This window comes from Neodiprion virginianus, chromosome 1, assembly GCF_021901495.1.
Source record: "Neodiprion virginianus isolate iyNeoVirg1 chromosome 1, iyNeoVirg1.1, whole genome shotgun sequence".
NCBI lineage: Eukaryota > Metazoa > Arthropoda > Insecta > Hymenoptera > Diprionidae > Neodiprion > Neodiprion virginianus.
Window position 1 is genome coordinate 34,445,664 of NC_060877.1, and position 14,294 is coordinate 34,459,957.

General features: G+C 42.0%; 2 protein-coding genes across 2 annotated transcripts in view; one reads left to right on the forward strand and one right to left on the reverse strand.

Moving 5' to 3' along the window:
- Window positions 1-232, reverse strand: part of LOC124310439 (mediator of RNA polymerase II transcription subunit 20) — a 90,265-nt gene extending 90,033 nt beyond the window's left edge. The window contains exon 1 of the mRNA XM_046774393.1: window positions 67-232. Coding sequence (XP_046630349.1) covers window positions 67-80 — 14 coding nt within the window. The 5' untranslated portion in view covers window positions 81-232. The remainder of the gene's footprint in view (window positions 1-66) is intronic.
- Window positions 233-1,664: 1,432 nt separating this feature from the next.
- LOC124308997 (dystroglycan 1) overlaps window positions 1,665-14,294 on the forward strand; it is an 86,802-nt gene continuing 74,172 nt past the window's right edge. Inside the window, exon 1 of the mRNA XM_046772222.1 lies at window positions 1,665-1,865. The gene's annotated coding sequence lies outside the window, so the exon portion shown is untranslated. The remainder of the gene's footprint in view (window positions 1,866-14,294) is intronic.

Genomic DNA, 14,294 nt, shown 5'->3' on the forward strand with positions numbered 1-14,294 from the left:
ATGCGAAGCATGCCGTGACAAGTGTGACGGCAAACCTGTTTGTGAGGCTATTTACGTGATACTCACACTGTCACACCCATTGTTTCTTTTCTGTCAACAAATAATCGAACTGAAAAAAAGCACTCAAGTCACACAACTGATAGAAACGAGACACTTGTTTACCAGAGATGAGTAGGCAACTCTGTGTTTACAATCTAGACTATTCCTGACAGTGACAATGAAGCTCCGCCAGTTCGAAACTCGACGGCTTAGATGGATATTCATCTGATGCTTCAACGCAGCTATGCAATCCATCGGCTAGATGTCGCTACGTACAGTTTCCGTTTTAGTTTCCCTTGACGTTGACTGAAAATATAGTTTATATGAGTTGGTATGAGGACTGCTTTGGGTTCTTGTGTTATTTTTCGAAATGGATTGCCGGATTCAGATGGGTTTGAGGGAAATTCCACTACCTTGCACTTACCGACTTGTCTTATGGGAACTCAATGTAGAATCGTGGCGGTACAGCAGAATACTGCGTAGTTTTCCTTAGCGGCACGCTGAAGTCTATAGCCAATGCCTGCCATTTTTCAGCCATGAAATCATAGCTATAGTCGTTCTACGGTTTTTGGAAAGCAAGGTCAGAAAGAGCCTGAAGAAGCCTACATTTGCGGTTTTTTCAATCTAATTTTCGAGGTGTCTGGACAGTTTATGCAAATCGGTTACCGACCGGTATTTTAACGTACCTTGTCTTATTGAAAATTCAGCTTCACCTCATCCTCTCACAAAAATCACGGCAGTTCGACCACCGACCATTTGCATTGTTGCCCGTACCCTTAAATAGTATGAATTGCCCGCAAATATTTTATTTTGTATACATATCTATGCAATTTAATGCGTGGCTAAATTCACAAGCTGTACGTTGCTATCTGTAATTCGGTAGGCTTATACAGCGAAGGTAATTGTGCCGATAAATATTGCCGGTTTAATTTTCATTCATCGCGTTGACCGAAGATGTACAGTCAACGTTCTTTATAGTTTGAAATGGAATAAAATACGAAATAAATAATAATCGATTAAATCCCCGATTTTCTGTACCCTGTTCGTCCAGTCGGTCCAGTCAAAATAATGTAATATCGTTGGATATTAGAAAGTACAGGGTATTTCGACACGCGGTTTTGCTTCAATTGCGAATCTAAATTTTGTTATTTCTCCGAGCACTCGAGTAATCTTAGAGCAGTTTATATGCTCCAAGCAAATGTCACAGAGAACATATCCAAGCCGCGAAATTCGTGAAACGCGTCGCGGCTGCAGAGCGAGCAGTGACAAGGTCCGCAAATAGACGGGCGGACAAGGGAATTAAGGTCTTTGCATGACGAATTTTCCGTAGGAACAAAAACAACGACTGCATTGTCAAACTGCAGTATAAAACCTACACACTATAGACAAATTGGAACACAAATGGTGACCAGGCAAAGACCATTCCTTGTCCGCTCGTCTATCTACGGACCTTGGACCTTGACAGATTACAAAACTCACCCCGGGAATCCCCGCGCAAGCTCAGAGAGGTGTCACCACCTGGCGCGGGGTAGGTGAACCAAAATAGTTAGACGCAGGTCCGCGCGGAGCGCGGTGACCAAAATCGAACGATACGAACCGTGCCAAGGGGCCACGAGGTGAACAATCTTCCGAGCTCATCTCGGAATCCCAATCATGTGTACATAGAATTGTGAGATTTGTTGAGTCGAACTAGCTGTCAGTGATTTGCAAGGCCTAGGCGTGGATGGGCCGAGTGTGCGAAGTCGGCCTTAACAATTCGAGCATATCAGTGAGTGAGGCGAGGCTGACAGAGCGGCAACCGAGTGACAAGGGGATCCTCGACCAAGGTGAGAGTTCTCATTTCAGCCGGGAATCAAGATCAGGTTTATCACTCTAGCGGCGTTCGATTCGGAAGAGACTTTTATCCGTATTAGGCGTTGATCAAGGCTGCCGCCTCTCTCACCTTTTGCCCATGCCTGCTCGTTCTTCGGCTCGGTTCTGCCGCTCGCCGTTTTCTCTCGTATTCGCATCCTGGCAATTTTAATTGACCCGCGACCGGCACCCAGCCTCGTAGGGTCGTTCGACAACAAGACGGCTGTCATTCCCGGTTGACGCCGCGCACGCCTTTCGTTCTCTCTCTCTCTCTCTCTCTCTCTCTCTTTTCCCGAGAGAGTCGCTGCGAGAAATTGTACGGAAACCCCGACGACGGACGAAAAACTCGTAGGAAACACCGCTTCGGCTGGCATTTGGCTCAGCTTACATTAGAATTGACTGCTTGGTTCGGACTAATGAGATTGACGAACTGTTTAATCGGTCAATTAAACACGTGACAACTGGGAGTAACTATCGCGGACAGGAATTAAGGACTAGGTGTAATTTCGTGGCTTTTTATTCGGCCAACTCTCCTAATGGATTCAAGTGTGAGAAGATGAGGCTGAATTACGGTCCGAAAAGCGATCCTGTACATCGGCAATACCGTTATAAATTAATGACCGAAACCTTCAGTCGGCGTTTCGCTTATGATAAAATTTCGACGAAAGTAACCATCGTAATGTACTGATTATTATTAAAGCGGCGGAATCCTTTGGAACTGCCTACAATAATAAATAATATTTCGAAATCACGCCTCGCGTTTTATTTCATCAACGCGCGACGTTTACGATTCGGAGTGAAAAGTATCCTGCAGAGTTGCTCAGCTCTTCATTTCTCGATGTATCTAACGAGACTTCGTATTGCACAAACGAGAAATACACTGAAGTAAGAATTCACTCAAGTATAAGGAGGGCATGAAACCGACGGATCAGAGATCCTGCTAAAATATCTAAGGATGTTTGTTTAGCCCGAAATACGGAGCTTCTAATGCGTAGTTTCAACCATTGGACCTTTCTTCGTTTGATTCACAATACATTGGGTTGTTGAATGTTCGCAGATTATACTTCACCATAGCTATGAAATAATAATATATCCGGCTACGCTCACAAATAAGTCTATGAAAACCTGTTATCGAAACTCCCAGTGAAGATAATGAAAATTAATATTCCAGGCAAAAATATTAAACAGCTTTCGTTAATGAGGGCATTCCACTTCTTAAACTGCTGATACTTTTAATTTCAATCGGAGTGAAGAACGATTTGACGTGGATTACACTACACATCAGAAGCTAGATATTTTGTGGCAAAGAAACATCCTTAGTTTCAGCAAAATCTGTGACCCGAAAGATTGATACTATCCTCGTTAGAGGGATGTTGGAAAAATGAGGCTTTTTCATCGAAAAAATTGGTTCTTTAAATTCGCATTCCGAAGCGCATTGTCTTCACTGCGACAAAGCATTTCCTTCAACAGTCTTCGACTCGTCGAAACTTCTCAAAAAATTCGTGCTCAAAGAAAGAGCGAGACTTGGCGGGCGGAAAATTGTGGGTAAAGAACCCCGCGATAATCTTATGGGAATTGGGTTTCGGTGATATCGTCTCGATTTTTTATACGTTGTAGATCGTGGAATTTTGAACAAATCCTAAGTTACGAATAGTTTGGGCGCTAGAAAAGCGTTCATTTTATGTCCAGTATCTCTTGATGCAAGATAAACTAAGAAAAAAATAATTAGCTATTTCTAATAAATAAAACATTGCCACGTATCGGACATGATGACTCGAAGTCTATGGACTCATCCCCTCCTCCAACCTCAATGATTTTACCTGTAGACGACGTTACCTGGTGTAAATAGATATTTTCAGTTCTTCTATGGAAAAATGGACCCATAGAAAAAAATCCAGACGGTTTCACTGATTGCGAGATTCAGTTCCCATAAGATTATTGCGGGTTTCTTTGCGGCTGAAAGCTCGCGGTACAACCGTAAAAATAAGAGTAAAATAAGTTCCCGAGTAAATTCATTTATAACAACAGTAGCTGCAACTGGAAAGCCGCGCCGGCGGCTCGTTCACAAGGCCAGTCAACTGAAAACGATAGCTGGTTGAAGGCGAGAAGAGAGGAGGAACGAAAGGAAAAAATTGCGGAGGCAATTTGCAGAACACCGGCTGCAGACAATGCGGCCAAACATACAAAGCTGCTGCTGCTGCTGCACGTGTCGCTCGCTCGATTTGCCACGAAAAGGTTTTGCCTCGGTGTTCGTGGCGGGTGACAGTGCACGTATATAATCCGCAGATTCGGAATTGTGACAAGGTTTTCCACTTGTCGGGACCGCGAATACTTTTGTCTTTCCGTTGTCATTGCGAAAACGCGGCGTTGTTACGCATCTTTTGCACATTATTGTGCATATTTTACGTACACGATTCGTTACAGACAACCACTTCATATTTCTTTTGCAATAAGTTTTGCTCTCTCGGTTTTTGATCTCGATATTCCTTAATTGAGCGCGAAAATACACCGCGAAACGTATGGAACCAGTACAAACGCGTTCCCTCTGAACAATGGAACATTGTTTTAAAGGATCGCGGTTCGACGAAAGGGCGACGAGCGTAGGGAAATAACTCTCGATTGCATCGATCCGACCGGTAATTCAAGACACGATTGTATCTATGCTTTTATACTACACTAACGACGCATTGACGGAACCACGGGGCTTACACAGCTTGGCGAAAAATGACTGTATTTGATAATTTTTCATCAGTATTACAGCTTACTTTCGACACTAGTCTTGAAATTTTTCTATAAAATTGAATGCTTTCTCACGTGAGAAATCCGAAACAATCTTAGTCGCCAAAATTTGGGAAGAATAGAAAAAAAAAACAAAAAAATTAGCGGTATTTTGAACCGTTGTAGAAACGATGAATAACGACGCGTACCGTTAACGTGAGTCAGACAAAAAGCACACGCACATCATTCGCCGTTTGAATAATTAGTTGTTATATTGGCGCGCGCCCGTTTAAGGATCGTTCGGATTTTCGATCTGCCGTTCGAGTCTGCGTGCAAAATGTGTCGTAGCTTGAATGCAAAATAGTTAGAGACCAAGTTCCGATCGACAAGTTAGACACACATAAGCGTACGCGATGCTTCCTCTCTAAATGACCAACATTATATGGCCGACGACAACCGGCGTCAGTTTTTAATGATACGCGTAATGTGAAGATATGCAAAGGCCTGCTTATTTATTAATAAATATTATTCATTGCAATACGAACTCCCGTAGGATTATATTTGGGCCAGACGGACGAGTAACGTCTTAAATGTACGGAAAAAAATTAAGGATCGAAAAACGAAAGATAATGCATCATTAAGCGGAGGGCACGAAGACCGGAAGATGCGACCGGATGTTGCTAGCACCGATACACACGCGGTAACGTGAGGAAAATCTGAAAGGCGTCTTCTTGTATCGTCGTCGCCGCCAGGGAAGCGTTCGAACCTAAGAAACTCGGTGTAATTAACATGCTGTCCGAACACCGTAATCGTTTATAATTTTCACGTTCGCCAGCAGGTATCAGGGTTTGAGAGTATAATGAATCGGCCTGTCCCCCTGGCCTCTTTGCATCTCTCTTCTGCAATTGCACTCGCTAAAACGATCGTTCGCCACACGATACCACTCGGATCATACGGTATACTCGTATTGTAGCTGGTAATTGCACACGTGTATCGGCCGCGTTTCCGGTCGTCTATCCTCCTGCACCACCTACAATCCGACTACCACCTACCATTCGAAACGCCCCCCTTACACACCTCTGCCGATATGTGCATAATCGTATATACAGCTGCAAATCAGCAATATCCACCGGAAACCGGATCGTCAAGGGTCGGATTTCAGGTCCTTTTCGCGATACGGGAACTCGGCGCTGGAGCTGATAATATCGGTTAGCGCGAATTTTCAGTCTGGTTTCTGGATGTCAAATTTTGATTTCTTTTTATACGTAACCGATGAGTGAAATAATAGTTTTTTCTTAGATAAAGTTAGTTTTCGTAGAAACCGAAACGATGGTTCCAATTTTAAGAAAAATTACATATTTTCTCAAACTTTTACCGTAAATAACAATTAAAAGAAATTCAGTTTTGCATTTGAATTAATTTTATTAAAACATAAAGAATAAGGAAATAAAGAATTGATAAACAAAATTTAAAAATGAATATATTTCGTACTTCTTCCGTTTTTGTATGAACTTTCTCGTATCAAATTCCAAACGTAATCTCCCATCATGCTCTCATTATACTGCCACTGATAACGTTAATAACGATAAAGTTCAACGCATCTTGGTAAAAACGTTGTCCCTTTTCTTCTGAATAGACATCCATATTAGCTATCAACAAAAAACTCCAAGACTTATTTATCAACGTAAAAAAGACAAAAGCAAACTCTATAAGTAATAAATAAAGGTTTTGGTTATTATTCGATTTATTATCTCAATAGAAACTCAAAAAACAAATAATTTTTTTTGCCAACCTTTGTAATTAGAAATTGTCTGGCATGTTACACGGATAACTCGAAACTTAATTTTGCAATGCAATGCCATATATTGTTGAACGTGTCCTTGTGTAATCCTCGTTGTGAGGAAGGTGAAAAGATGGCGAAATTTCCCTAAAAATATCTTCTGTTCGCTAATCCTTACGTATACAATTAGTTTAGTAACGACACTTTACTCTCGAAATTTTAGCTCGTTTGCAAGTGAATCGAATTCGAAACTCGTTTCAAAGTGGTTGAAGAAGGTCGCCACGGTTTCGTGAAAATTCAGGTGTTCGCGATATTCCAACGAGAGTTTTTGAAACTTTTCATTCAAGAACCATCTCAAATTAATTCTCATGTTACAATAATCACTTGTTACAACAGACTTATGTCACTTAGTGTATCATTGTGCAAATTTTCATTCGCCTGACTTTATTATCACACTCATCGGTCGGTAATTGTTCACAACTTGATTCATTCAGCTTCGAATAAAGTGATAAAAAATAAACTTCATCCCTTTTGTTCGGTTTCGAATCTGCGCTGCGGATCGTTGATTGAAACAAATTTCGATGATCGTTGGGAATTCGCGTGAGTTGGAAGAATTGCGTGAACTCGGGTCGGCGGATAGAGAAACGCCTGAACTTTGAATGTTGATAGCAAGCGTCTGGCGTTATCGATCGGAGAGATCCTTGGGCGAAATCCTGGCAATATCCTTATTCCTAGAAATTGGCCAGCACGACCGCTGAATATTTTCAACTAAATCCGAGCGAGGTGAAGCCCGGAGCCTGCAGCATCCGAGGTACATATTTCGATTTCCCTTCGGGTGCGCCTAATCTCTCATAGCAAATACCAGCGATGCTGCGTACGTGCGATTGCATCGCGTATGATTGAGGATATATTTTCAGACAGGTGCCAAAGTTCGCCTGAATTAAACTGGCTGTATCGGTCAGATTTTCTTTGAAAATAAGGAAAATCAAAGAAATTTCAGTGAATTTTTACGTCAGCTGGTGAAACCTTGAAAACTTGAAGAGCGGTAGAAAATTAAACCCCAACACTTTTATAGAATTACGAGGATAAAACTGTACTGCATTTTTCTATAAATTGTAAATTTCATGTCAGAATCCAGCAGCCTTTCAAAGAGGTCGTCTGCCAAAATGAAATTTCCACAAATATCTTCTGTTTAGATCTCCGTCTTTAAAGATCACGATTTCGAGATACGTCCTATCATATACTTGCCTGCTTGATACGAGTATATCTAATTATTAGATTCATCTCAGACTCATCGCTAAACATTTCACGTGGAAATAAAAGACGTAACGAACCCAATTTCATTAACATTATACGATTTTCCACTTCCTCATTACTCATACTTCTTCACGCCCGAGTTTCTTTTTCGTTCTACACGCATCGACGAGTATGCAAGAACCGAGTAACGACCGTAGGAGGCGAAACCTCTCTTGACACAAATTCTCCAGAAACGTACGGAAATTCTCAGTCCGCGCGAAGGCGTCGGTTATGCATGCATATAAGTCGCGTTACGTGTACAACGGAAAATTCTTACCTCCTCTTCCTCCGCATTGCGGCTGCACTGCGCGGAATGAACGTTCATACCGCACTTGCGAAATTAAGCAGGATCTTACAGCCACAAATTCCTGGAGAAACTGCTGCGTCCGAGAAGATTCAACGATCTTTACTCAAAATCTGTACCATAAAGACCGAATACCAGCTCTTGCGCTCCTCGTTCGTTCGCGATTGTTATCGCGATTGTATGAATAGTTTATCTAGTTATAGAAATAAAATCAATCGATTTACTCTGAAACATCCATCGAGATATTGAACCGGAATCCGCATGCATGAGGAAATATTTACAGGCAAATTTGGAATCGAAATTAATGTTTGAACAAAATCATCGACATGTTCGCTGACTTTCGGATCGTCGCATGAAATCTGACAACTAGATTATTGCATGTGATAAAACGGCGAACAGTTTTTGACATTTTTTCGTATTAGCCAGAGAGGTGGAAAATGTAGGGAAAGAAATACGACTTACTGATTGACTGACTGACTGACTGACTGCTAGTCGAGGAGGACGTCTGCCAGAAGCAGAACCGTTTTCACCGTGCGATTGACGGGTTTATACATTTTAGGTACCTAGAAGCACATTTGCTCGTCGCCTGCCGCGCACTTGGCTGCGTATTGCCGAGATTATCGCTTTCATCCTTCCTTCCTTCCTTCCTTCCTTCCTTCCTTCCTCTCATCCCGGTGATGCCAGATGGTTGGCTTTATAAGACGGTAGCATGGGTATACACAGAGTTATATAAGGTATATCGAATCCGTCGAACCTACCTGCTGCCACGTAACAAACGGCCCGACCGCGTGACTACCTTGGATGAAATATAGGATTCTTTATCGGCGTATGCCTACATAGTTGTACAATCGTATAACCTGTATATATACAATTCGCCTTCTATAACAAGAGATGAAAATAGGGATACGTAATGTATGTATATTCCATGTACACCTATAACGGAATAATCGATGCAGAAATTTTCCACCTGCGAAACTCAGCTTCTTTTTGCACATTGAACGTTGCACAAAGGACGATGAGGTGATACGATGATTGTCAGAAGACGCGTCGAGATGTCGCCCGAGTTGTTTTTTATTTGCAAGGCGATTTTATCGCCTAAGTTTACCGCCGCCGCACGATTCGATTATTACAAAGTTCAACGTCTGGAGAAAATATAGAGCCGTATAAAAATCAGCAAAAATACCGTGGGCAGAACTTCGTTCGATCACGCGGACAGGAGCCATCGTAACAGTCTGCTTCTCGAATAAAATTAATTTTTACCATGGTCTCAACGCGCGGATTCTCTCAACTGACTCGAATTCAAAACCCGCGCTTTGTAAGTGAAACGGAGTAAACGAGGCTGTGATAAAAAATTATGTGTAAAAGACGGCCTTGAGCGAGGGAAAGAAAAAGATCGAGATACTCGAGTCCTTGTGCGTTGATCTGTCCGGTCGAGCTGAATGGGCTTGAAATCTGTGCCGCATAATGGTGTAAATTGACTTAAAATTAGTCCCGTCTATGCGCGGCGTTGAAAAGCGAAAACTCGGGGCATACGAAGCAACGTCCGAGATGGCGTGACGCTGTTTGCTCTTTATTATTAAAGCGTGGAAGATGAATGTCCGCTCTGTAGTCTCTGACCTTACGATAATAACCGTTTTTGTACCAAGCGACCGGCGCGTGTGTCGCGCACACGTCGATGCATCGACTTGCACGTATCTCTCGGCCAACTCGCGACTAGTCGAGATATTTTCTGTACGTGTATGCACGAGTAAAAACTGATTTACACTGTTGAAGCTCGGTGGCACGGCAGCAGCTGCTACCAATTTCACTTACTTAGCTGCTGTATTCGCCTCGCCCTGCAATGCGCGCTGCTCGTTTAACGCCTACGGCGTGTTACAGCTTCGGCGTATTGTCCGATGCAATCCTGTGTAAATGAAATTGTAAATTCGCGAGGCGAGATTCGTAGGTCCGAGGAAATATTACGTTGTTTCACAGCCAGGCGAAACTGGGGACGGGGTTCAAATTCCGAATTCGAAGATATCCCAGTGCGCCGAATTACGAATCTTTTCGTGGCGAAACTTGAAGTGAGGATTCCGAACTTTGACGAAATATCAAAGTTTCTAATGGTCCGAAACCCGACGCTCAAAGTTCAGAAAGGGCGTAACTCCGACAAGTCAAAGTTCCGGAAGTGCGAAAATGAGAAATTTTAAATGATCGGAGATTTTCGGTTCGGCGAATTTCCGGCTTGGTGAAATTTTACCATTTGAATATTTCTGTGTTTTGGATTTTTGATATTTTTACGTTTAGAATCTTGGTAGGTAATTCTGATTTTCGGTTTTTCTGATTTTTTGCAACCACTCGTCGATTCACTACGCTGTGTGGGTATATTTTAATTTTCGGAATTTTGCTATATCGGCAGTCAACTTTTCGGAACTTTGCTTTATCCTAACTTGAATTTTTGAAATCTTGCAATTCCGAATCTTAAGCCGTCAGCTTTCCGATCGCTCAAAACTTTGTTGTTTCGTAACAGTTTGATTTCTTTACTTCAAGTTTCGCCACCAAATAATTCGAAATTAGGCGCTTTGCAGAGCTTTCCAAATTTGGAACTTCAACCTCGCCCTCGAATCGATATTCGAGGCAAATGACTATTTTGGAAGTCTGGAGATTTGGCAAAACACTCCACGTCTACGATTTGTCGATGATCATGATTTCCGTAAGAACCAACCCTCGTTCGTTTCACCGATATCTTCTTCCGACTCGGAGTAATTACGTATCCGAGTCAAACAAAACCGAGCCCTGTCTAATTACTCGTCTGTCCGAGTGTTCCCCTCGTTTCGCGGGTGAGTAACTGACGCTTGAATCTGTATAACCGGACCATCTCGGACGTGCGAAAGTAAAATTTGCCTCTTCTCAAGCCTCGAGGATACAGAAGATGGCCCGAAGGCCGACGAATTCGAGCTCCGGATTACAGGGGGGAAGAATGGAGTTGAAAGGAATTAAACTCTCATAATGGCGGAAGGTTTCTAACGGGCGGCAGGAAGAGCAAGGGGAGAGAGAAACGCTCGTAATCCAATGGCGGGCGTATATTCTGAAAAAAATTAAAAAAAAAATGCATATAACCGTGGACAAAAGGCGTTCTTGCCTCGCATTGCCCGCGGGATGGATCCATGGTCGAGGTGCGAGCAAGCCACGTTGATAATGCCGTATCTTGTTATCTGGGTTAGGTAAAACGACCGAGAGGGAATTCGAATTTCCCGACCATCTGCATCCGGCGTTCGTTGCGGTGTAAAAACATCGTTGGATACTACGTTATACTGTAATTCCTTCTCTCTGCGCTAATGTTTACTTATTTTCCCCTCTCTCTTTCTCTACCTTCTTTATTTTTGGCCCATGAAAATATCTCGTCATCGGCACAGCTATTTACCCAGTCGACGTTGCCGAAAGCTGTCGCAAAACTGAAACTGAGGAGGAGGAGGAGGAGGAGGAGGAGAAGAATCGCGTGGCTTTGGTCACGTATTGGATGTAAACGTGTGTATCGCACATGATAGCTCCGTAAACGTTGAGAAACGTATAAAAAATGTATGTAGCCATTACATTATATACATGGGAGGGTAATTTTAGAGATGCTGCACAGGTATCGACTCCCTCCATCCAAGCCTGAATCTGGTACGTCAGCGTCTATAGTCTAGAACGCTTTGATGTCCAGTGATGATTTGAATAAATAAACAAACCCGTCTGGGGCTTGAAAGCCCGGCGAACAAGAATTATATCGACCGTCTTACATACGAAGCTCATTGTTAGCTCTCGGCAACTATACCAGGTACCTGCGCAGAGGTTGACGTGGATATTCCGCAGTATCCGCCAGGTACGTATGTACGTACATACGTATTTGAGGGTATAAGTTACACACCGCTCAAGTTTCGATAATACCTACGCCGGTACGAATTAAATTCCATTTGTTGGTATTACACATATATGCGCTCCGCTATGTCTACATAATATTATATATATGTATATATATAATATATATAGACCAGGACGAGGAAAGTTTATATCAAAATGGGAAGGAACACCTGCAGCGTATCTCGGAGAGCCGGGGTTCGTTCTTTACCGTACCTGTACAACTTTGTGAGCGATTCTAAAACGAAGTAACAAATATATCTATAAAGGATGCAAGAATGACGATGATGATTGTACAGTTGGATTTTAATTACATCGTGGTAGCGCGAATCCATCCAGCACGATCTTTCGGCGATTTTTTAATGATTGATGAATGGTAATCCATGGTTTCTGGGGTCGATGATTACAGATCTGAAATCAAATTTCAAAAATTCAAGGTGGCGAATTCAATACGATGGGCGAAAATTTAAAATTCAATCAAATACGATCGAAAAACTATGTGCGCGGGTTTTCGGAGTTGCTGATTGCGTTCGGCATACTGAATTTTCAAAATCTGCTTTCAGCTTCGTAATCAGCGACCATAAAAACCCCTGGACAATAGTTTCTTCTCCGGATTCGATCGATTTTGTAATTATAGTACGCCGTATTATATCCGCCATCTTGAATTTATGAAATCCAATATCAAATTCGTAATCAGCGACCCCAAAAACTCATAATTCACGTAAAACGTGAATATGCATAAAGGGATAACTTTGTCAAAAATGAATTATCCCTTCAATTTTCACAATTTTTTTCTTCCAATCAATTTGTTTCTCGCAACAATAATTTACATTATATCGCAATAATTTCTCTCGAGTAATGAAAATCTACTAGTATACTATCAGAAATAGCAAAAAACCGCGAAGAAATGTATTGAACAGTTCTCTAAATATACATAAAATTGATATAAAATAGGTGGTAAGAATACTTGCCACTACGATTCAGAGGGTCAATTATATGTAGAGCCACTACTTTTTCGGGCAGGTATCCGGATTATCCGAACAACGCTGATCCATCGGATCCAACGCTTCAAATCCGGACTATCCGAACTATTCGAATAGTAAGAGCACTTAATTTATTTGGGTACTTAAACTATCCGAATAATGCGAATAGTTCGGTTTGCCGCCCAGGGTATTATAACTACTACAACGTGTACATACTCTCGAAAATTTTTGCCAATTCGCTGCAGATTTTCTACGCAAAAGTAGAACAAGAGTTATACAATATTTCCGTACAGCAAAGTGGAATTGCCATACCTATATGTATATACATTCCCTGTGAATTCAGCAGCTAACTCGCAATCTTGTAAAACTGTATTGCAAAAATATACACCCGTTTTATATACGAATATACCAACCATCCGGATATTCAAATTACCCGGATCTGAAGTTTCACGACAGACTGATTCGAGTGATTCGGATATCCAGATAGTGTAGAACAGTTTGGATCCACGTGCGAGCACTAATGTTAACACAGTTGCGTCGAAGCGTTGTTTCAACGATTGACTGCATCAGAATGTTGAATGCCGATGCACTGACCGCATCGCTGTATGTGTGTATAAAACTTCCGATCGGAAGACGCCGCGTGAAGGTGATGCAACATTCTTGTTATCGCGAACAAAGTACAATACGGTACCTATACACACGCTGTTGCTGTACGAACGTGAATGTTATTGCAAGTCTCGCGGATGCTGGCAGAACGAAATTCCAAACATAATGGAACAGTGGCGTCGGATACGTGGCCCACCCTCGCGGGTGTAATAACCAACACCATGACGCACATGGTTTAAACAGAAAGCAAGCACGTCGCGTGTGTGGTTACACCGTCAATGTCTCTCTACCTGCTGGTAATTATACCCTCGCATGCATACGTGCACAACAGCGTTGCCCCCAAGTTCTGTTATCTCGAGGCAACAGCTGATACATGACCTGAACCCAGAACCTCGCTGGGCACGTGCATATGTTCAAGTAAAAAAAACTTTAACATCGAAAAATGTTATGATATCGCGGAAATAACAGGAACACTGAGAAAAATTTCATTTGTTACGGTAACTAGAAGAATTTAGTAAAACAGGTATCGTTAAAAAAAACTGTCTGAATATTGTTGGAATTACGGAAAACGGGGTACGCCTAATAATTTTCGTAACAGTTGCAAGAAAATCTAGTAACAGTGATCGTAATGAGAAAGAATAGTAACGGATACCATTATAGACTTTCCGGTAACAGCTAGAAAACTAATTTTCATTAAAAATGAAAACAGATAAGGACTGAGCGGTAAACGAAACTAAAAATTTCTCTCGGTGAAGATGAAAATGGTTTATACATCCAGTCTTCTGCGCGATTGTTGTTAGTTATAATTTGTCCTTCTGTCCTCAAAGAATTCAACGAT